The sequence below is a fragment of the Colletotrichum spaethianum genome (assembly GCF_022836535.1).
Source record: "Colletotrichum spaethianum MAFF 239500 DNA, contig01, whole genome shotgun sequence".
Lineage (NCBI taxonomy): Eukaryota > Fungi > Ascomycota > Sordariomycetes > Glomerellales > Glomerellaceae > Colletotrichum > Colletotrichum spaethianum.
This window is the reverse complement of record NW_026054771.1, coordinates 788,173-808,983: the sequence shown is the minus strand read 5'-3', so window position 1 is coordinate 808,983 and position 20,811 is coordinate 788,173. Positions and strand designations below refer to the sequence as shown.

The 20,811-nt window shown below is 55.9% G+C and overlaps 6 protein-coding genes across 6 annotated transcripts; 4 read left to right on the top strand and 2 right to left on the bottom strand.

Moving 5' to 3' along the window:
* Positions 1 to 6,595: 6,595 nt before the first annotated feature.
* ColSpa_00213 (paired box protein Pax-6) lies at positions 6,596 to 8,474 on the top strand (the record flags this gene model as incomplete). The annotated part of the gene is made up of 2 exons (XM_049266425.1): positions 6,596 to 6,889; positions 6,939 to 8,474. The coding sequence occupies 2 exons, from the start codon at positions 6,596 to 6,598 to the stop codon at positions 8,472 to 8,474; spliced, it is 1,830 nt and encodes a 609-aa protein (XP_049122382.1).
* Positions 8,475 to 10,897: 2,423 nt separating this feature from the next.
* ColSpa_00212 (lipase 1) lies at positions 10,898 to 13,103 on the top strand (the record flags this gene model as incomplete). Its single annotated transcript, XM_049266424.1, has 6 exons — positions 10,898 to 11,206; positions 11,266 to 11,481; positions 11,535 to 11,835; positions 11,886 to 12,510; positions 12,573 to 12,702; positions 12,786 to 13,103. 6 exons carry the CDS (start codon positions 10,898 to 10,900, stop codon positions 13,101 to 13,103), a joined length of 1,899 nt encoding a protein of 632 aa, XP_049122381.1.
* ColSpa_00211 (uncharacterized protein) lies at positions 12,074 to 13,419 on the bottom strand (the record flags this gene model as incomplete). The annotated part of the gene is made up of 3 exons (XM_049266423.1): positions 12,074 to 12,524; positions 12,643 to 13,082; positions 13,396 to 13,419. 3 exons carry the CDS (start codon positions 13,417 to 13,419, stop codon positions 12,074 to 12,076), a joined length of 915 nt encoding a protein of 304 aa, XP_049122380.1.
* Positions 13,420 to 13,981: 562 nt separating this feature from the next.
* Positions 13,982 to 15,576, top strand: ColSpa_00210 (killer toxin subunits alpha/beta; the record flags this gene model as incomplete). The annotated part of the gene is made up of 5 exons (XM_049266422.1): positions 13,982 to 14,006; positions 14,132 to 14,211; positions 14,294 to 14,894; positions 14,997 to 15,355; positions 15,412 to 15,576. 5 exons carry the CDS (start codon positions 13,982 to 13,984, stop codon positions 15,574 to 15,576), a joined length of 1,230 nt encoding a protein of 409 aa, XP_049122379.1.
* Positions 15,577 to 16,023: 447 nt separating this feature from the next.
* ColSpa_00209 (uncharacterized protein) lies at positions 16,024 to 16,212 on the top strand (the record flags this gene model as incomplete). Its single annotated transcript, XM_049266421.1, has 1 exon — positions 16,024 to 16,212. One exon carries the CDS (start codon positions 16,024 to 16,026, stop codon positions 16,210 to 16,212), a length of 189 nt encoding a protein of 62 aa, XP_049122378.1.
* Positions 16,213 to 16,846: 634 nt separating this feature from the next.
* Positions 16,847 to 17,077, bottom strand: ColSpa_00208 (uncharacterized protein; the record flags this gene model as incomplete). The annotated part of the gene is made up of 1 exon (XM_049266420.1): positions 16,847 to 17,077. The coding sequence occupies one exon, from the start codon at positions 17,075 to 17,077 to the stop codon at positions 16,847 to 16,849; it is 231 nt and encodes a 76-aa protein (XP_049122377.1).
* Positions 17,078 to 20,811: the final 3,734 nt, after the last annotated feature.

Sequence of the window (20,811 nt, the reverse complement as noted above, 5' to 3'; positions counted from 1 at the left end):
ACATGTGTTATCAACTTGCACAAAGGCTGCCTGGCAATGTTTGAGATAATGGTGATGGAACTGCGACGGACCGTAGGGACAGCCAGGTGCATATTCTCGAGTCAATGTTACCTGGACGGACCGATGCGGCAAGGTTGCCAGCTGTTCGGACGACGGAGCGCGTCCTGGCCCTGTCCTCAGGGGTCAGATGGGCCCACTCACACGACTCTTCCCGCCTTTTGGCCTAGTGTAGATACTTACGACGGCAAGTGGCCGACAGTGCGAGATCTGACGGTGAAGACGGTTCAATGCAAGTCTTGACGGGCTGCTGCTGTCCGCGGTTGTGACGGACTCGAAAGATTACTACACTATTGGTCCTATTGGTCCAGACCTCCTTTGTTGTGCAGCAGCGGCAACGGTAGCGGTGGCAGTTGGTGGCCGGTCACAAGTCACCAGCGTTGAGCATGAAGCGTCTCTCAAGAGAGTGTCTCAGCCCAAATGGGCAAGGGCTTGCGCTTCGCCATTGTCAAGGTTTAGCGAGTTTGCAACCCAACGCAGCACCGAGTGAGACCGGTGGAAAACTGGTGGGGGCCCATTCGGGCTAGCCTGCGGGAACAGCGGCTTGTGCCTGGAGTAAGGGAGATGGCGTCTGCCCTGGGCGTCCTGGGCCACCGGCTCAGACTGAATGAGGTGCTCTGAACGTGAGGCCAAGGACTAGCCCGGCAACAGGCCCAGCTGAAGTGTGGTGATGAAGTTGCCGTTTCGGTACTGATAGGCCATGACCCGGCAAGTTGAATGATCTTCATAGGCAGGCCGCCGCCTGAGCCAAAAACGCCCACCATGTCTCTTTTCGAGGCGGACGATGCTAGAGCAGCAGTGCCTGCCCAGGAGGACTTGCAGCACAACGTCCCGTTCTGGGAGTCGCTGAGAAGAACGGGGAAAGCATGGGACGGCAAGGCACCCCACCATCTCATCAGTGGACGGTTGATCACGACGGACAACCGCTGTGAAAGCGGCGTCAAGCCCTTGGCGGCCCAAGGAGAAGAAAGAAAAGACAAAATCGACGCGTTTTTGGCGTTGCTGAGCTGCGTTAGCGCGGCGGAGGCCCAGGGGCAGTCTGCAGGAGACAGCAAGGCGACAGGGGCCGCTTGCGCCCACGAATGGCAGCGACCTATTCCGTCAGTTCGACCGGGGATGCATAGTGCGGAAAGGGTCGGAGCAGAGGCGGGCCAGAGAGACTTGTCCCAATCCATCGCTGTCTCTGCTCTCTTTTCGTCCAGACCGGGCTTTGGAGCAGCAGAAGGCAGACCAATGCAACAGCCGGCCTGCGCGGTGGCGGGCCTCAGCAGCCGCAACTGGTCGCAATGGTTGCTCCATTCGTCGCGTGGTAGCATGGGCAATCATGTACGGCAAAGCCGCGGGGACAGGCGAAAGAGGCGTGGCCATCTACTGCCATTTGGTAACTGCGAGGTGATTCGATTGGGAATACCCAGAGGCGCCCCGGGTTAGGTATGCATACATGACACCCGTGTAGTTCAGGATTGGCTAGGGCAGGCAGGACGGCCGAACAGGTTGAGACGAACGAGGGGTCGTGGCTCGCCCGGTTGGCGCTGGCCTGCCGTGTGGTTTTGGCGTGTTCCGGCGTGATGGTTTTGCTTCGGTGCTGTCGTAATGCAGGCGGGGAGGAAAGGGCCTCGAGGGAACGGCTGAGCAGAACGGGGTCGCAAGCGCAGCGCAGCGCAGCTTGTATGTGTCGCTGTGGCATGGGTCTAAGCCGTACTGTGTCTAGCGATCAGTGGGAGGCCGTCTGTGCCATCTGCCATTCATTATCAACCCATGGCTTGGGCGGCTTGGGCGGCGGCTCGTCACCGCCTGAGACCTGCAAAGGAAACCCAAGGGCCGATGGGGGGGGGTTGGTTTCATGGAGGTTTGCAGCATTCCGAGACAAAGAGCGACGGGGTCGACCACTCGAGGGCAGGACCAAGCGTAGGTCGCGCAGGTCGTGGGGAAGCCAAGGATGAAGCTGGATACCGTCCAGCCGCGTATGCAAAGAAGAAGAAAGTTGCCGATCCGGACGAGCACGGCGGCAGCAAGGATGCCGTGGTGAGGCTGTTTGGGGGTCTTGGGCGAGCAGTCGAAGCAGACAGTGGGTGCATGTACGGATACGGATTTTCAACGGACGCAACGTGCGGGAGTACTCCGTACAGCTTTTTGTCCGAGTGCTAAGACGGAGTGGTTCATTTCGCAGAGACGACGATGGCGGTGACGTGACGGGCCCAAGCACATTATACCGGATGGCCACGCCCGGGGAGAGAAAGAGCTAGAAGAAGCCAACATGAAAAAGTACGGAGTACGGAACGGCCAAGGACGGGAGCCGAACGATGTCATTCTCAAGATACAATCTGGGAAGATTGAAATTGCGTGTGCTTGATAAGAATGAGAGAAGAAGAAAGGACAAGAGGTTGGTTGTTCTCTGGGTAGGTGCGAGCTGTAGCCGTTCCCGTTCGTATCGTCCCATCTTATGATTGACTCGCCCAATAGCGGGACCGAAGCGTGCTGTGTGGAACGGAGATGCGGGCAGAACAACGCAGAGAAAGAGCTTTGACAAGGCAGGCAGCCTATTGCACTTTCTTCAGTGGGCCGCAGCTGGTTTGCGGCAAGCGCACGACGGCGACTGCGGCGACGACGACGACGACGACGACGACGACGACAACGTCGAAGGCGACGGAGGACATGGACTTCGAACCTTGTGGCCCATCAACGAACGCATCCGCCTGCCGAAAATTACGATGGACTCTGAGTACCCCTTAGGCAGGGTTACCCTTCATCGCCAATACACTACTCCGGAGCCGCTTGGCTTTCGTTTTCCGAATGGGGTTGAGCGAGCGAGCGAGCATCCATCCGTCTCCCTCTCCGCCCGGATCCAAGACGACGTCAAGCCCGTGGGTTCGCATTGCAATAGTGCGCCAAGGGAGTAGTGCCGAAGAATGAGGCAGCAGTTGATGGTGTCGTCCACAATCCCGATCTTTTGGGTTCTCGGTGGGCGCTTTTCTTCCCTGGGTGTACGGTAGGTACCTGCCTGAGGGTATTCTTCCGCCTTCCAAAAAAGGTCACGACCGGGTCAGGATCAGTGATGCCGTCGCAGAGAGCACAGGACCATGTAGGCTTGGTGTCAAGAGGCGTTGTGCCGTGCCGGAGCACAAGCCGGTACTGTCCGCAGCATTGTCCTGGCACCGGCGAGTCCGTGCAAGACAGACAGGCACTGTCCAAGACGTGGTCCGTGTGGCTGTGGATGGCATGGCAAGCCGCTCATTGCACACTGTCTAGTGTGTCCTTACCTATCTACTACTATGTATGTACCTAGCCCGCCGGTGGGGGCCTAGAGACAAGCAAGGAAAGTGAGAGAGGGAGAAAGAGCGCGAGGGCGAGGTACGAGCGCAGTGAAGACCCTCGTCTGCCCGCCTTGGGAGTCCACGGCGTGGGTTCAAGGTTGGGTAGGAAGCTGGGAGCTCACACTGCCAGTGGAGCGTCTCCCCCACATGACCTTCCTGACATTGAATTAGTGTACGATTATGTACCCTGTACATAGTACTTACCCGTGTGCTTGCTGCATACCCACTCAAGGGATGTCGCCTCCAGGTACAGACAGGTACTTTTCCAATCGCCTTCTCATCCCGACCAACACGTGTACCTACACAGGAGTAAGGAAGGAGGAGCAGAACCACTACCACCTTGGCTTTCTCTCGGTGCCTGAGGTATGTACATGTCAGTCATCCCAGGACGGATGGGCCTTTGCCGTCTTATCGTATCTGCCTACCTCACCTCATTGCTTCCATCTCGACCTGCCGACATTCACGATGCTGAGCGCCTTGCCCCCCCCCCGACTGCTGCGGTGGGGTGAGGGGGAGGAGAACTCGCCCGAGAGTGAGTCGGGGCGAGGAGACTTTGCTCCCACGTCCTGGGGCCTCGCGCCAATTCTCATCTTATAGAGTTGTCTAGTGAGCGCTAAACAAGAGCCGGCCTTGTCAATTCGCCCCGGCAGCTAGCCAAGCCGTCCGGCGTCCGTCCCTTTTACTTGACATTAGCTCTTCAAACATTGTAAATGTAACCCTCTCGGCGGCCTGCCCACCGTCGTTTGCCGCTGATGTTTCCGCAGACTAAACAAACCTCTGTTCGGCCGCCTCGAGGCTGTGGTCACTAACGTCTGTCTGTCTGTCTGTCTGTCGTCGTCGTCGTCTGCCTCCGCAAGTGCTACGCGGCAAATTTACACGCCATCCCGGCATATCCCACGGGCTCCTCGTGTGCATCAAAGCGAACCACCCTTATCCGATCTTTTCTTTTCTGCAGCCGCCTCTGGTCCGATCCCGTCGTATTCCCTCGCCCGTCACAACCAACGCCCTCGTACTGTGTGCTGTGCTGTGCTGTGCTGCACCGCGCACACACCAAAGCAACACAGACTTTTCAGCTGGTCTTCACCTCCCCGGTTCAATCGCTGCCGTCGTCGGGATTGTCGTCACTCTTCGGTTTGACCTGCCTGCCCAGCCCTGTCTGGCCCCGTTCTGTTCTGTCTTGCCCTCCGCCATCCGAACCTCGACTGCGTTTCCTCGTTGCCCCTCCGAGTTGACTCGACTCAAGCCGAGTTGCGTCAAGTCGACTCGCGCCCTGTTCCCCTTCGTCGGCCATGCTCGCTGACTGCCTTCCTTGCCTCATTTCAAGGGTCGACGAGGCGTCGGCCGACCATGGTGCATTTCCTTCGCCCTGCCCAACCGCTCATCTGTTTGCTCACTGTCCTGCTCATCTCATCTCCTTTTCCCCAATGGTCTGTTCTACTGCCCTTTGGTTTGGCAGACGGCGCATTGACTTGTCATTCTGCAATGTCTCGCTCTCGTCCCTTTGACTGTTCGTCACCGCCCTGTCATTGTGTCTGTCAGTTGATCTGCCACGGACGGTACTTTGCCTTGCTTGCCCCTGGGGTTCTCCCGTCACACATCACCGCGAGGCCTCGTCCATCCACCGTGACGCTTGCCGGCCTATCTTCAGCCCAGGGCAGGGGCCATTGGGCCCAAAGTTTTTAGTGTGGCACCAGCCGACATGGGGGCGCCGTCGTCCAAACCCAGGGACGCAAAGACGCTCGCTCCATGGACCAGGGGTCGGGACGGACGCCGGGGGCCGGGGCCAGGATTGAGAATTAGGGGGGTGTGGGATAGGATGGGATGGGTTGCGCATGGGACGAGTGGATGCCGTGTGGATGCAAAGGGTTCACTTTCAATTCAGGTTCGCTCAGGTGGGTGCAACCATCCTCCCACCTCACTCCTCCTCCTGCCTCCTCTCCTTCCTTGCCTTCGCTGCCTCGCGCCCATCGACAAAGTTGGAGTCGGACCAGTCCAGCACCTTCATTGCACAAATCGCCCAAGGCTCTTTCTCGACATCTCTGCTGTTGTTTCCCCTCCCCATCTGCTGACATGGGGCTTTCTCACCCTCGCTCTCGCAGCCTGCTTTGGCCCCGTCCGCCGTAGGTCGCCTTTCCCGCGCACTCCATCCTAATCTTCCGGGTCTGCCTGCATGGATAGATGGCTCTGCACAGTTCAGTCTGCACAGTCTGCGTCTTCTGCGCAGCTCTCCGCTACCCAGGCCCTGTCATGCCCTGCCATGCCTCTCCACTGCTTTGCTTTGCTTACCTTACCTTACCTTAGCTTTGCTGGCTTGCCCTGTCTGTCCTGCCCCCGGTCCTCAGAGACCTTCTGCTGGGGCTTCCCCTTTCTCTTCCCTCTCAGGGCCCCAGAATCAAGAGAGGTGACCCCCTTGCTCCCTTGGTGTCCCGATACCTCCACCCATATATGATCTCCTCGCTGCTAGGGGGTACCCGGTGGACAACGAGAGAGAGAGGTGCCCCCCTTCTTGCTCGCCCAGGCCCTGCCGCCACCCCAGCGCCTACCTACCGCGCGACTTACACCCACGTCGGCCTGCACACACACACACACACACACACACACACACACACACACGCGCGCTCAGTGCTCTGTGATGATGGGTCGACAAGACAAATGAATACATCTTCCGCCTCTCACCCCCCTCCCCCTCCCGTCACTACTTCTTCTCACTCCTCTTGTCATTGTTTTTTTGTGTCCTTTCCCTCTCGTCAAGCCTCGTCTGTGCTCCTCCAGGCCCTTGCCTAGACAGATCGAATATCTCGCCCTCAAACCTTTGGGAGGACTTTGGCAGACCTTGCTGTCTCACCTCGTCGCGGCCCTGCCTCACCCTTCCTCATCCCGCTTCTCGTACCCCGTTTGATCTTAAAGCGGACAAGCTCCCCTCGATCTGCTACTCCAAATCCCGCGCCTCTCACACCCACGTTCTCTCTTCGCACCTCTCTCAATATCAGGCCTCCAGCCTCCTAACCTCAGTCGCTCTTTCACCTCACGCTCCTGTCCATGACTTGACTCTTGCGTCCATCGTTGTTGCCACTGGAGAGATTATACGCATGCCTACGCTCGCCGCAACGCTGCTCACACACGCGCTCTGCTTACATTCGTTCACGTCGCCATCCGGCAGCCACACATCGAGCCCCCGTTGATCGGTTAATAAACGAAGCTCAAGCAGCTTTGCCACATCAACCATGGCGTACTACCAAGACTACCAGACGACATACGATTATGCTGCCTTTAGCACCCCGTTCCCCACAACCTTGTACCAGAATGAGTACAGCCTGGACTTTTACCGGCAGCAAGCCGCTATGATGAACCGAGGCATGTTCCCAGGTGTTGGCGGAAAGGCTACCGAATCAAAGCCGAGGCTCGCCAAGGACGAAGTCGACAAGCTCGAGAGGGAATTCCAGAGGAACAACAAGCCCAACAGCAGCCTGAAGAAGCAGCTTGCCGAGGAAATGCGAGTCGACATTGCAAGAATCAACGTACTTATCCCCCTGTACCCGTTTCGCGACATACACTGACTGGCTTTAGAACTGGTTCCAAAACCGGCGAGCAAAGGCGAAGCAGGAGAAGAGGGCACAGGAGAATGAGGCTCGCCGCAAGTCGGAGCAGGCTGCCGATGAACCTAGCAACGCCGAGATCATCAAGGAGTCTTTCCAAGACCACGACGACGACCTTCGCCCATCCACGGCCCCCTTCCCGCCCGTCAAGACACAGCCTGATGCGGCTTCTACCCGCGAAAGCTCGCCGTCAGAAGTGACCGAAACCCTGGAGTCATCGGTAGAGCCACCACACCGGGCCGTTGCGGACGAGACGGAGTCGGAATACGCCTCGCCCGAATCATCCAACTCCTTCCCGCACCAAGAACTCAACATCAGCTACACCTTGGCCTCCGATCCATTCTTCTCGGACCAGTCGTCGTGCGACTTCACCTCTTCGATGCCTTTGGAGGCTACCAACCAGGCCCCTGGCCACCTGACTCTTTCGATTCCCAGTCAGTATATGGCGCACCTTCCCGAGTCAGCGAGCGCTTCGTCCTTCTCTCCATACCATCACCTGTCCAGCGCAAGTGATTTCGGAGATTCACTCGCCCCTATGCCGCATGGTCTTTCTAGCAACTTGACTGAACCGATCCCCATCAACGTCAAGCAGGAGCAAATGCATGGCGAAGCCCTCGACAAGTTTGATCAATTCTCCCCTGCGTCTATGTCTCATTCGCCACCAGAAATCTCCACTCCAGACTTTCGTTTCAAGTCACCATCGACTATCGACATCGCTAGCAGGAGAAACTCTAAACGACCCGCACAGCTTGTCAGCTGCATGAGAAGCCAGTCATACAACTACTCCGGCCCAAAGACCGGGGTTGAGCTGCCTAGGAGGATGGAGGCACCGAGCCCGATGCGCCGCGTTGCATCGGCGACGGGCAACTTTCCCAGAGGAATTCAAAAGATGGCCAGCTCGGGCCCAAGATCGCCGCTGTACTTTGACCGCAACCAGGAGAACCTTCTTCTCCAGATGGCTTCAAGGTCCCCGGCATCACGAAGCCCGGCAGCGCCACCCACCCCCAGCACGCCGATTGTCCCCAGCCAACAGACTCTGCGTGAGACGACAGTCTCGTCCATGTCCTCTGCCGAGGACGAAAAGAGCTACGGGCTCCAGAACAGTCTGACTGTACCCCAGTATAGCATGGACCCGACTATGAGGACGCCGCCGGATACCCCTGGCATGCTGACGATCATGCCGAACTCCATGTTCCCTACTTTTGACTTCAATGTGCCCGATGACCCTCTCCCTACGCCCAGCTTCGGCGGCTTTGAGCAGGATTTCCCTACCATGTCAACCAACATCCCGAGCTATGTCGCACACGGTTGCGCAAGCCAGCCGGTGACACCCTCGTACCCTCCTGGTAATATGGGCCCGGCGTTCTACTCATCCTACAGCGGTGGTAACCCCGAGTACAACTGGTCGGATTCTTCTGCCGTCTCAGCCAAGGCCTCGCCCGATCAGTCACGTTCAAGACAGTTTCAGTTCACCAACATGACTGCGCAAGACTTCCACGGGGAATGATACGTCGCTCATCTCTGTGGCTCTTGTAAACCTAAACTCTGCATCGGCGTGGATGAGAGTACCTAAAGGGCACGAGTCCTGAGGAGGCAGCCATGCTCCGGGGCTTTTGTCTACCACGCTATTGCCCAACGGGCGCTGTATAACAACAAACATGGGAAGGTTTCTGGCGCGCATTTTACTTTGTACACACAGCGACTGCGAAAATTATTGGCGATTGGCGCGTAACCGGGCTTTTCGGAACCTTTTTCTTTCATTGCTCTCTTCGGCAACGATTTCCTTTTTTTTCTTTTTCTTCCCCATGATACCTACTGCATACACATCAAAGAAGACATTCTCTTAACCTAATGTAATGATATACACACGGCTTATGTTCTGCTGGCGGCGGCGCTGTTTGTGGCTGGAGAAGAAAGCAAGAGGGGGCGGGGGGCGCAAGGACCTGGATACCCTTCGGAAGAAACAGGACAGTCAAGAGGGGGATTCACAGGTTTCAACCAGGGCTGGTCGTCGGGTCATCGGCGGTAAGGGGATGGGGGATTGCGAATACAGGTTGACACACATGGATGTCACGGATCCCCGAGATGCGGGATGGTTGGGATGGCGTTAATCTTCCAGCGATTTTGGGGTACGCCAAGATAGGAGGTCAAAAATAAAAAGAGAGAGTTACCCATGACTACGTCTTCCGCCCCTCGAACCTTGAACGGCGACACGAGACGGGACGGATTCGCAATTCCTTTGTGTGGCCCGCCGCTCCCCGAAAAACTTCACTGGCGTTTGTTTACCTAGCTAAAAGGTACCGTCCGGTCCGACGTAACGGAAGATGGCGGAAGACTTGCCAGCCCTTGAGCATGTGCTGACCGGACAAAAGCCGTTGTGTTCCGCGGCAGTCGAGTTCTGGTCTGTTTCTCTTGCTTCTTCTGGAATGTCTAGTATTCTACGCGTAATGAAGTCTAAGCCCAATCGCCATGGCGTCAATCGTCTTTGACGTCGTCGGCATGCTTATTTCCGAGACGTTGTTTCGTCCGGGTACGATCAGAGCAACCATTTTCCGCAAGCCCTGGTCCGCTGCCTCGTGCCAAATGTGTGCGTCGCCGCAGCCGTGGGGAGAGAGACGAGAAGAGGTGCGCGGTAGTGGAGGAAGGTGTGACGTTGCAGCAGAGTTGGGACTGAGGAATGCCAGCTCCACACCCGCTGGGGTTTGATTCGTCCGATGCCGCTGTCGGATTGTGGTTGCGAGGACCTCGGGGGCTTTTTTGGAATGGTTCGTGTGGGGAAAAGAGAGTGGCCAGCAGCACGTACATACATGCGCACCAGGCAATTGGGTCGGCTCTTTGTTTTCTGTACCGCCCTGCCAGATTTCTGCAACGACATTCCTTGAGCGAGACACGGCATTTCGTTTCCATTCCACAAACCGGCACCCCCTCCCGTTGTCAATCCTACCGACCGCATGGCAGAGGAATGCGGACGGGACCTTACTGGCTTTTTGTTTTGTTTTGTTTGACCTCGGCAGGCCGTTGCGGTCTTTGTCCGGCACGCGCTGGCACGGAATCCCCCGCCTCTTCGATAACCACGTTTGTCGAGGCCCTTGCCTTACCCGCCCCGAGTACCACACTGCCAAAGAGCCACGAGACTTCAGCAAAATTACCCGGCTGGCACGTTATCATCTGGAACGCTCGAAACGGTCTTTTCTCCTGGCCCTGGCCCTATTCCGCATTCGGACTGAACCGTCTGCTCCCCTCCTTCTCCGTCCTTCAGGACCTGTTCGGCACCTGGTTTCCGGACAGAACAAAGAAGCCGACTGCTGTTGTTTAAGGTAAATCCAATGCGGAGAAAGGGCGCGCGTCTTCTTTTCCAAGTCGCCCAATTGCCCAATCCTCGCTCTCTGTCCCTCCCTCCCCAGCCGTTTTGCCAGGTTTCCCCGCTCCCCGCAGCAACCTCCACTCCATCATTGCCTTTACCGTGGATGAAAGCCGGCATCCACTGCTACCCATGCGGTGCTATTATGGCCCCCTCCGAAAGGAGTCGTCATAGCCACTGGACGGGATCATACTAGGCCGATTCTAGTACGATTGACACCTCCCATCTCTCTCCTGCCCAGTCCTTCTCCCGGAGTTATCCCGTCTTTACACCAAGTGGCCGGTCGTCGATCCACGTACACAGCGCGGGGAGACAAGCATAACCTACGACGACCGGGGCGACTTACTCGGGGTACATCGTAGACGCGGAGAGCGAGCAGCTTTTTCATCGTCCTCATTCGACATCTCGCAAGTCGTACCCCTCGTGACGTAGAAAGAAGCCCCCTTCGACCAGACGTCGGCCCGATACATCCTGGTTGCTATAATGTCCTCGCCCTAGCTGGGCGTCTTGGCGGCCTTTTTGCTAACCGAGTTGTAAAGGCGTCCCTGAAGCGGTTTTGCCTGCTCGTCATGAAGAGGTCGCGGTATAAGAAGGGCGACGGTGGCCGTGATGGCAAGTCCCAACATGTGCCTGCCGCCCCACACCAGCCAAAACCCGATCGATACGTGCGTCTCAAACAGTATCTCTCTGCGGTTCTGACCATGGTTTTCATTGCTTACGCGTTGGCGACATGCCTCTACCTCTCCGTCCCGGCGTGGTCTGCGGCGCTACGCGGTCGGACCACCGGTCCCGTCGTGGACGTTAAGAACGGCTCCTACGCCGGTATCCACAACGCAAACTATAACCAAGATTTCTTCCTCGGGATGCCGTACGCCAAGGTGCGCAAACTCTAACCGCCATAAAGTTTGAGCCACCGACCACATGCTAACCATGTAAGACTCCTGAGCGCTTCCACGTCCCTGAGAGCCTGAACACGGCATGGAACGACACCCGCCCTGCCACGCAATACCCCAAGCACTGTATCGGCTATGGCGGGGACATGGTCGGCTATGAGTCCTCGGAGGACTGCCTGTACCTTAACGTCGTCCGCCCGGCTGGCGTGAGCCCGGACGCAAAGCTGCCCGTGGCCGTCTGGATCCACGGAGGCGGTCTGGTACGTCATCTGCCTTTCATCCCCTTTCGATATGTCAACTAACATGCTCAAAGTACATGGGAGGTTCGGCCGACAGGCGGTATAACCTTTCCTTCATCGTCGACAACAGCGTCAAGCAGGGTACCCCGGTCATCGGGGTCAGCCTCAACTACCGCCTCTCCGTCTTTGGGTTCCCCGGCGGCAAGCAGGCCCTCGATGCCGGCGTCACGAACCTCGGCTTCAGGGACCAGCGCCTGGCGCTGCACTGGGTCAACGAGAACATTGCGAGATTCGGCGGCGCGCCAGACAAGGTCACCATCTTTGGTGAAAGCTCCGGCGCCGAGAGCGTTTCTGCGCATGTGCTGGCGTACAACGGTGGGTTACGGATCGTCCGCGTGGGAAGCTCCTTGACTAACACCTTCGAGGGCGCAATGACGGCCTCTTCCGAGCGGCAGCCGCTCAGTCCGGATTCGGAGGTGTCATCCCCCGCGGGACCGGCGGCTTCAACTCCACCTCGTACCAGACGAACTACGACCAGTTGGTCGGCAACATCACCGCGTGCGCTTCCACCGTCGGCACCCCAGAGTCTATCGAGTGCCTGCGCACCGCACCCCTAGAGGAGTTCAACGCGGTGCTCAACGTGACGAGCCCGCCCTTCACCTTCATCCCCATCAAGGATGGCGACTTCTTCGTGGACTTTGCCACCAACCAGCTCGCCCGTGGGGACTTTGTCAAGGTTCCCGTCCTCATCGGGTCTAACACGGATGAGGGAACCGCCTTTGGGCAGGGCAGAGGACCCAACGGCGGGCCGGTCAACGCGGACGAGGACATGGCATACGCCGTGGGCAGCGTCATCCCGCCGCACGCCGAGGAGAGGACGGGGCAGACCAACGAGGAGCTTGTGGATGAGGCGCTGGCGTTGTACCCTGATGACCAGGCCGTCGGCATCCCGAGCCTCGAGACGTGGCCGCACGTCATCCAGCCCGGCGAGCCCATTGCCGTGGCGCGGGGTCTGCAGCAGCGCCGCAGCGGGGCCTTCTTTGGAGACATGTATGTCCAGGCCTCTTGTCCCCTCTGTTGTGAGTTGAGTTTTGACTGACTTTTTTTGGCAGGTTTTTCGGGTTCGTGCGACGGAGAGCCAACACCGTCTGGTCAGAGAATGGCGTGCCCTCCTTTGCCTACCGCTTCGACGTCACGCCGAACGGCTCCCCGGAGTACATCGGCTCAACCCACTTTTCAGATGTAAGCCTTCCTTCCCCCTCGTATCGTCGCGTCCTTCCAAACGAGACTCCTCCCAGGACTGACACGCACACCACCCCGTCTAGGTTGCCTTCGTCTTTGACAACGTCGACGGCCTGGGCTACGCCACGAACCCCTTTGGCGGCAACGACACGGCGTACACGGCCAAGGCCGTCGCGCTCGCAAAGACCATGTCGACCGCGTGGGTCAACTTCTTCGTGGGCCTCGACCCCAACGGCGCGCCGGGCCTGGGCGCGTGGCCCGTTTACGACACCGCCAGCGAGGCCGGGGTGGGCAGCGACATCGTCTTTGGCATCGACGGCACCGCCGTGGAGAGGGATGACTGGCGCAAGGAAGGCATGGACTGGATGATTGAGCACGCGCTGGACATCTTTGGAAACTAAGACGTTGGTGCGCGCGGTAGCGATGGCAATGGCGATGGCGTCGCTGACGATGTTTGTTGTTTGTGGTATATAATCAAGTCTCATGGCTGAAATCAGCACATACGACCATACCCACTGGAAAACTCGGGATCCCGTCCGCTCTCCCATAGATAAGCCAGTGAGGGCCGGATTAGTAGTTGGGTCGGTGACGACCAGCGAATACCTGGTGTTGTATGTTTTTTTTGATGGTGTTGCGATGTCCTTTTGCTGTGGTGGGTCCACTACAGCGGAAATCTCACGATATTGTCCCCACTCCGTCGACGTTTAGTCCCGCCATCCTTGCTAATCAGTTCAGATTCAGAACAAGCTCGGTGTTGTCGCTGAAGCACTGGCTGAACCAACTGGTAGTAGCCTCTCGGCACGAATGGACCGTGTGCTTTACATGAGATTAAACATCAGCCGGGCTTGCGTGATCAGACCCGCCGCCGTTGAATCCAAGGGCCCGGGACTCTGACCAACCCTGTTCCGGTATAGCGCCGGATGGAGTAAGTCGCGTTTACCTCCAATCCCCTCCGGATGTCCAGGAAAAGAAGACGAATCATGAACACATTGGAGGTATGCCGCATGGAGACGACGGGGCTAACTGTGTACGGAGGCTCGGGACATGATGGAGGAAACACCAGTGTCCGAGTATTACACTAGCATCATGCCCCTTCTAACGTTTTGCTCGCATGTTCACCGGTCCATCTTTGATCGGTTCAGACCTCAGAGACTCGGCTAGTTATTCGTCTTCAAGCGATCCGAAACAAGATGACGAAAGACAAGGCTTTACTCCCTTGCCTCGTTTGGGTCTTTATCTTGTGTCTAGCCGGCCTCACCCAGGCTCAGGATACTCCGCAATGCAGCGCGTCGGTACCATGCGAAGTTGGATGCTGCAGCAAGTCTGGCTTCTGCGGCCTCGGTCCTGATTGTAACGACGAACCCCCTCCCCCAAGCTGACGGGTGGAACCCCTTTCTTCTCCCAGAACCAAAGCTTACCAGTGTAACAGATTGTAGCAAGTCAGCTTGCGTCAACAACTGTGACCGTAAGGCCGACTGCGATCCGGGCGGCTACGGCGAAGACTATGTGGTGCAAACCACATGCCCCCTTAATGTCACTGGGCCCCTTTTCCTGTGCGAGTGTTCTCTCCCCCTCGCTGACAGCTACGTAGGTCTGCTGCTCCAAATATGGCTTTTGCGGGACAACAGAAAAGTTCTGCGGCACCAAGGATGTCAACCGACCGAGCTGCACCGTCGGAGAGAGCACCCGTTTCAAGCGTGTCGTTGGCTATTACGAAACCTGGGCGACGGGGCGAGCATGCAACCGGTTCTCCCCGGAACAGATCCCCGCCGGCGTCTACTCGCACATCAACCTCGCCTTTGCCAGCATCAACCCGTCAACCTTTGAGCTGGTGCCAGCCGCCAAGGCTGACACGGATTTGTACAAGCGCGTGGCGAACCTCAAGGCCGAGGACCCCCGTCTCAAAGTCCTCGTCGCCGTGGGGGGCTCGGACTTCAACGACACGGGGCCGACGGCGTCTACGTTTTCCGACATTGCGAGAAGCGAAGCGGCACAGGACAAGTTCGTCGACTCGGTTCTCAAGTTCATGTCTACCTACGACCTGGACGGGATCGACCTGGACTGGGAGTACCCTGCGGCCAAGGACCGCGGTGGACGGGACGATGATTTCGCCAATTTCCCCAAGTTGATGAAGACGCTGAAGCAAGCACTCAAGGAGTACGAGGTTAGCATCACGCTCCCGGCCATCTACCGTAAGTCCCTGGTCGCCCCTGATGCCAAGGAGCTTTCCTAGTTCTCGTTGCGTCTGCGAGCATGTGTATGTGTTCTGATACCTTTTTTTTTGTACACCCCAGGAAATCTTCAGCACTTTGATCTCAAGAGCATTGCGCCGCACGTGGACTTTTTCAACGTCATGACATACGACTTGCATGGCGCCTGGGAAACGCCTACCGAGTCGGGCGGGCCGTACCTTGACTCGCACACGAACCTCACGGAAATCAAAAGCGGACTGGACCTTCTCTGGCGCAACGGCGTCGATCCCGACAAGGTGGTGCTGGGCCTTGCGTTCTATGGCCGCGGCTTTGTGGCCTCCAGCTCCTCCTGTCTCGGCCCGGGATGCACGTTTGAGTCCGGCACCGATGCCCTGGTGTGCAGTGCCGAGGTCGGCTCTGCTCTCAACTCGGAGATTGACGACCTCGTCGCCGAGCAGGGCGTGCGGCCCACGCTCGACAAAGACGCCGCAGTTCAGATCCTGACGTGGGGGACAAGAACTGGCTCACCTACGACGACGAGGAGACGCTCCAGCTGAAGGCGGATTTCGCGCGCAGCCAGTGCCTCGGTGGCGTCATGGTGTGGGCCATCTCGCACGACACCGAGGACGCAAAGTACTCCACGGCTCTCTCGCGCGTCGCCCCAAGGCTTTCCAGCTCGTAGCCGGTTACTTCCAGCAAGGGTGGGTATATACAAAGGACGACACGGGCCATTTGCAGTGCAGGTAGATAAACTGTAGCAAGAACTGTACATTGGACTAGATATGTAGAATTACAATACTACCCGTCGTAACAGACTTAACCGGGCATATATCCGCTTTTGGACCCGGTGGCCGGGCTGCAACTCCGGTGGCCACATGCCCGCCAGCCACCGTTTGCCTTTGTCGTCTACGAAACCACCCCGGAGGCCCTCCGCCCCAGCCGCGCCGCCGCCCTGGCGCGTGCCATCTTTGAGCGCACGTACGAGGAGTGCGGCCTCTACGGCAGGGCGCCGAGCTGCGGAGCCGCCTTGCCATTGAGTACAGGACGGTGGCCAAATCATGGTACCTACCTGAAAGGATCATTGACGAGTGGTGCACGCGCAGGGTTTACGTGGTTAACCAGCTAGAGGATGTGGACGACGGCGCGGAGCTGGAGTGACGCGTTTGGCTGGACCACGAGGGTCCCGTGGGAAAACTGGTCCCTCATGACGGAGGAGGAGCGAACTGATCGCAGCGTCTACGGCAGCCTGTTGCAGGTGCTCTTCCACCCGCGCGAGGACAGGTCGGACGCCATACTAGACGAACCTCCCGTTGAGTGAGGAGCCATGGCGTCAGGTCGTCTGGAGGAAAACGGCACTTGAGTTGATTGGGCAGTTGCTGCAAACCTATGCGCAGGGGGTCGAGTAGTTCTATGAGCATTCCGTTGCCGATGGCGTGTTGGATCTGGAGATGGACAAGGCCCAAACCGAAGCAAAGGGTGTAGGGGCGACCGGATTTTGAAATATCTTCTCGCTGAGTACTTAGGTATGGTACTCTATGGTTTTTTTCTTCTTTTTGCCAGCCCGCCTTAACCAGTTACCTTCAAGCCTCCCTCCGCCCTAGAAGCTTTCCACCAGTAATACCGTCCATCATACTTCGTTGTGCTTTTCTTAAGCTCGATGGTGTAATGTACTTCCATGTTTGAGTTGTTCAAGTCTTTTGGGTTGCCGGTCGAACAGCAGTCGAACAGGATAATGTCATCCTCATAGACCCTCCCTAAAATTTCATCCCAAAGCTGAAGGGTTTTCTCCTTGTGAGTGAGGAGGAAAGCATGGACCTGAAATACAAAGTCCCCAATTGTAGCAGGTCCACCGTCTTCCCGTTTCACTACCAGCTTGTGGTCCTCGTATTCGTCATTGTCAAGGGTATGACACTCCTTTTCCTCTTGGAAGCCGATTCTAGATAGGAGCTTGGTCAGGCCGTAATTGGAGACGGGTTCTTTTGCGAACGGATGTCCAAGAAAGGGCGTTTTGGCGAATCCTCCTCATCTTCTTCTGGATCATCAAAGACCTGGACCTCTGAGATGTCTTCGTGAACCGGCCAGTACAAGCGGTGAAGGGCATCCATCCGGAGGATAGGTGGGACTTCCTTCGGGTCATCCGAGTATGCTGCGCGCGCATCTGTTAGGGGGCCAAGCCGACACATTGTAGGATGCGGTTGATACCTAAGGTGGTTGAGGAGCACCAATCTAAACTACTGTTTTTTTAGGAAGTTTCATAGATGGAAATATACATGTTATAGTCAAATATCTAAACGGTGGTGCTTCCCACTAACAGGTACCTGAGACCGATACTCAAAAATAGGTAACTGTCTAACGTATATAGTCAAGTCCCACGACCATATCTACTACATACGACCATACCCACTGGAGAACTCGGGATCCCGTCCGCTCTCCCATAGATAAGCCAGTGAGGGCCGGATTAGTAGTTGGGTCGGTGACGACCAGCGAATACCTGGTGTTGTATGTTTTTTGTTGACGTCGTGATGTCCTTTTGCTGCGGTGGGCGACGATGCTTCTGAGGGCAGTCTTATCTATGGGAGACTGTGTCTGCTGATAAATCCTTATAGGAAATAGAACAGACCTATGATTTCTTACATAGTGCTATAGCATTAGCGTACTAAACTGATCTCTAAAAGCTCTGCATATATGCAGAAAATAAGAGACAATTCACTCGTGCAGCTTGAATTTGTGCGCCAGTATTGCGACGCTTGAAAGCCCTACACGATACTGAGCCGCTAGCTGCCTTTGTAGGTATATTAGAGCACCTTATCTGATGTGTATTAGCACTTGTGCTTTTTCCATAACGCCTGTTGTAAGAATACACCGGACGTCTCTTGAAGACTATTTGACACGCAGCGGCCCCTATGCTGCTGGATCAACGAAAGATGAAGGGACAGGTATATTCAATCGACAAGTTTGGAAAGGGGAATTAGCAGGTGTTTGTCTGAGTATTAGTTGAGTAGTGGATGAACTTTCAAACCGCTCGTCATACAAGCCCCAGATATAGTCCAGGCAAGAAACCGAATGTCCTCTCCAGCTACCCTGGTGAATGCCTCAGCCTTCCTGGTGCTTTGCACCGAGTGCAAGAGCGACTTTTCGAAATCGAGCCACAGGTTTTTAGTAGCGTGACTACATCTTCAAGATCAAAGCAGTAGCAGTCAATAACAGTGTCTGGCCGTCATTATCCGTGGTCCTGCCACTGGAAGTCGATGAGAACGCTGGCGACCACGGGGCTTGCCCACACTGATGTCTACCTACCAATGTACCCAGGTTGCCAAACTACCCAGAGTAGGCACACCACTGCCACCTGCAGGGCCTCCATCACACGATGCAGCCAGCAGCTACCTACTTATCCATTCCGCGCCGAGAGAACAGAACATGCCGCATCCACGATATTGTGCCTCCCTGCCAATAATAGCTGGCGCCATGCCATTGCCCTTTGATGCTACCCAGTGGCGGCTCATGCGCCGAGCATTAGTTGGATAGCAAAGTAAGAAGGAACCGAGTAACGGTGTTCGGAATCACCAAGCAGGTAGCAGCTAGGTATGCACCAAGGGAAAAGGTGCTAGCAGTTGTGTTGAAATTCACGGCACGAGGGAGAGGACCACCTCATCCACTAGGACACAAGTGGGTGCCTCTCGTTATATCCATTATGCGAAGGAAAACGCAAGGATCCCGAGGGAAAGATCACTCGTTAAACACTGCGAAGGAAAACGTACACAACCCTCGATGCGGTTTAAGCTAGTGTTGTCTGAAGGTCTCGAGGTCTGACGGTTGACGACTCCCTTCGACACCTAGCTAACGGCAATGACCAAGTCGAGTACGTCGACGATGAGTTCGCACTTCTACGCAGTGTCGACGATCAACTCCTTGCTTCGGCAAGGAGGCCAAGACGAACTCAACCATAGACTGGTACCAAGGCCCGATTCCTACCTGGTCCACGGCCTGGAGCAGACGCCGCCAGTCGCTCAGGGCATTCCAATCCACGAGCACACACGTCCAGTCCTTCAACCATCTCGGCCCAACCGTCACGAGCCGTCAAACATCCAGCACATATGTCAACAAGTCGAGACAACTGACAACACCTTTGCGGTTTGGCCGTCTGCCCGCCACCAATCCACCACCTATCTTCGCCATCGATTGGCAGCCAAAATCCACTTCCACCTTTAACTCAGAGTATCCATTCTTACAACCTTGAACATTCATTGCCGTCACAACCGTCATCGGTCATCAGCCGACAGCCAATTTATGTCTCATGACTTCCTTCATCGCATCAGACCTTCGCCACCCATCTCCACCATTGGCAGCCAAAGGCTTTCGAGCATCAACGCCCATCGCCATCAAGCAGAACCAGCTAACGATCATCTACCGCCATCTTCAACTCCTCTCGGAGTGCCTATTCTCCAGAATTTGAACATTCATTACTGTTGAGGTTCCCACTGGGTCACGTAACCTCTATTCACCTCCTTCAGCCCAGGCTCAGGCCAGGCCACTTTCTCCTTCTTGACGACCAGTTTCTTCGGTCGGTCAATACACGCCTCTTGACCTCATCATTTACCGTCACAACCGTCACAGTCACTTTCTCGCGACTTTCTTCGTCGCATGGGACATCGACCAATCATATCCGCTGTCAATTGGCCAAAAGCTTTCGAGGACCAACTGTCATCAAGCAGAACGTGCGACTGATCATCTACTGCCTGTAACTCCTCTTGGAGCGCCCTTTCCTCCAACCTTGAACATTCATTGCTGTCACAACCGTCATCAGTCATCAGTCGACAGCCTGCCTCTTGCGCACGACTTTCTTCATCGCAGTGGATCTTGTCCCTCAATTGCATTGGATCCCTCTTTTGCTTTTCAGCAACCAGACCTCAACCTGCCAGCCGTCCAAAATCGGGGCAAAGTTTGCAGCCGTTGCTTTTCCAGTTTGGGTCCATTTCTAACCGGAAGAAAACCTTAAGCGGTAGCTTTCTCCGAAAGTTCAGGCTTCATACTACATAGAGCCCGTCAATTTTCCCCATTCTCTCTCCACGCTGCAAACAGTTTCGATCATCCAACAGTCAAGCCAGTTACACGTCCATCCCAATCACGTCAACCAAGCGAAATCTACCACCAATCCATTCCATAGACGACCGAAAGCAATTGAACAGACTCAAGGACTACAGAGAGCTCATCAAGATGGACTCTTTCAACAAGCTACCGGCAGAGCTCCGTATAGAGATTCTTATATCGACCTGGTGCCCACGTACGATTTTACAGCTCATCCAGGCCTCACCTGTCATGCTTAGGCAATTTACTATATCAAAAGGATACATCACAAAGAAGCTACTTGCCCCCGAATTTGATAATAGCATGGTGCAAGACGCCATAGCAATTATTCTTTTCCCTTTACGGTCTACTAGCGACTTCAAAACCTTAGCCCGCCATCATTGTCACTCTTGGGCAACACAACAATTCACCAATCCGTTCTACCAACCTCTAGAAAGCCAGAACCAGAAGCAGGACTTAATCAACAAAATCAGCAAGCTCCATAAAGGACTGATGTTCTTTATTGAGGACTATCTTACTAAGGCCACTGCTGTATTCCCCCGCGGGAGTATCTATGTCTCTCATCTCAAATAGAACCCCAGTTGAGATTCAAAGGTCGGGCAGTCAGTTCTAGATTCAATGCAGCCAATCTTACAGGTCTAGAAAGAAAGCGACTATTGCGAGCCTTTCTACGGTACCAACTCAATTCTCTGATGGATGACGATATCCAACAACTTTACAAAGAGGCACTGTATCAATACAGTGGTCAAGAATTCCAACAATGGGACCTACAGGCAATTCTGTGTGTTGGCGAATATCTGGAAACTCTTTACGGGGCTATGTTTGCCCAGTG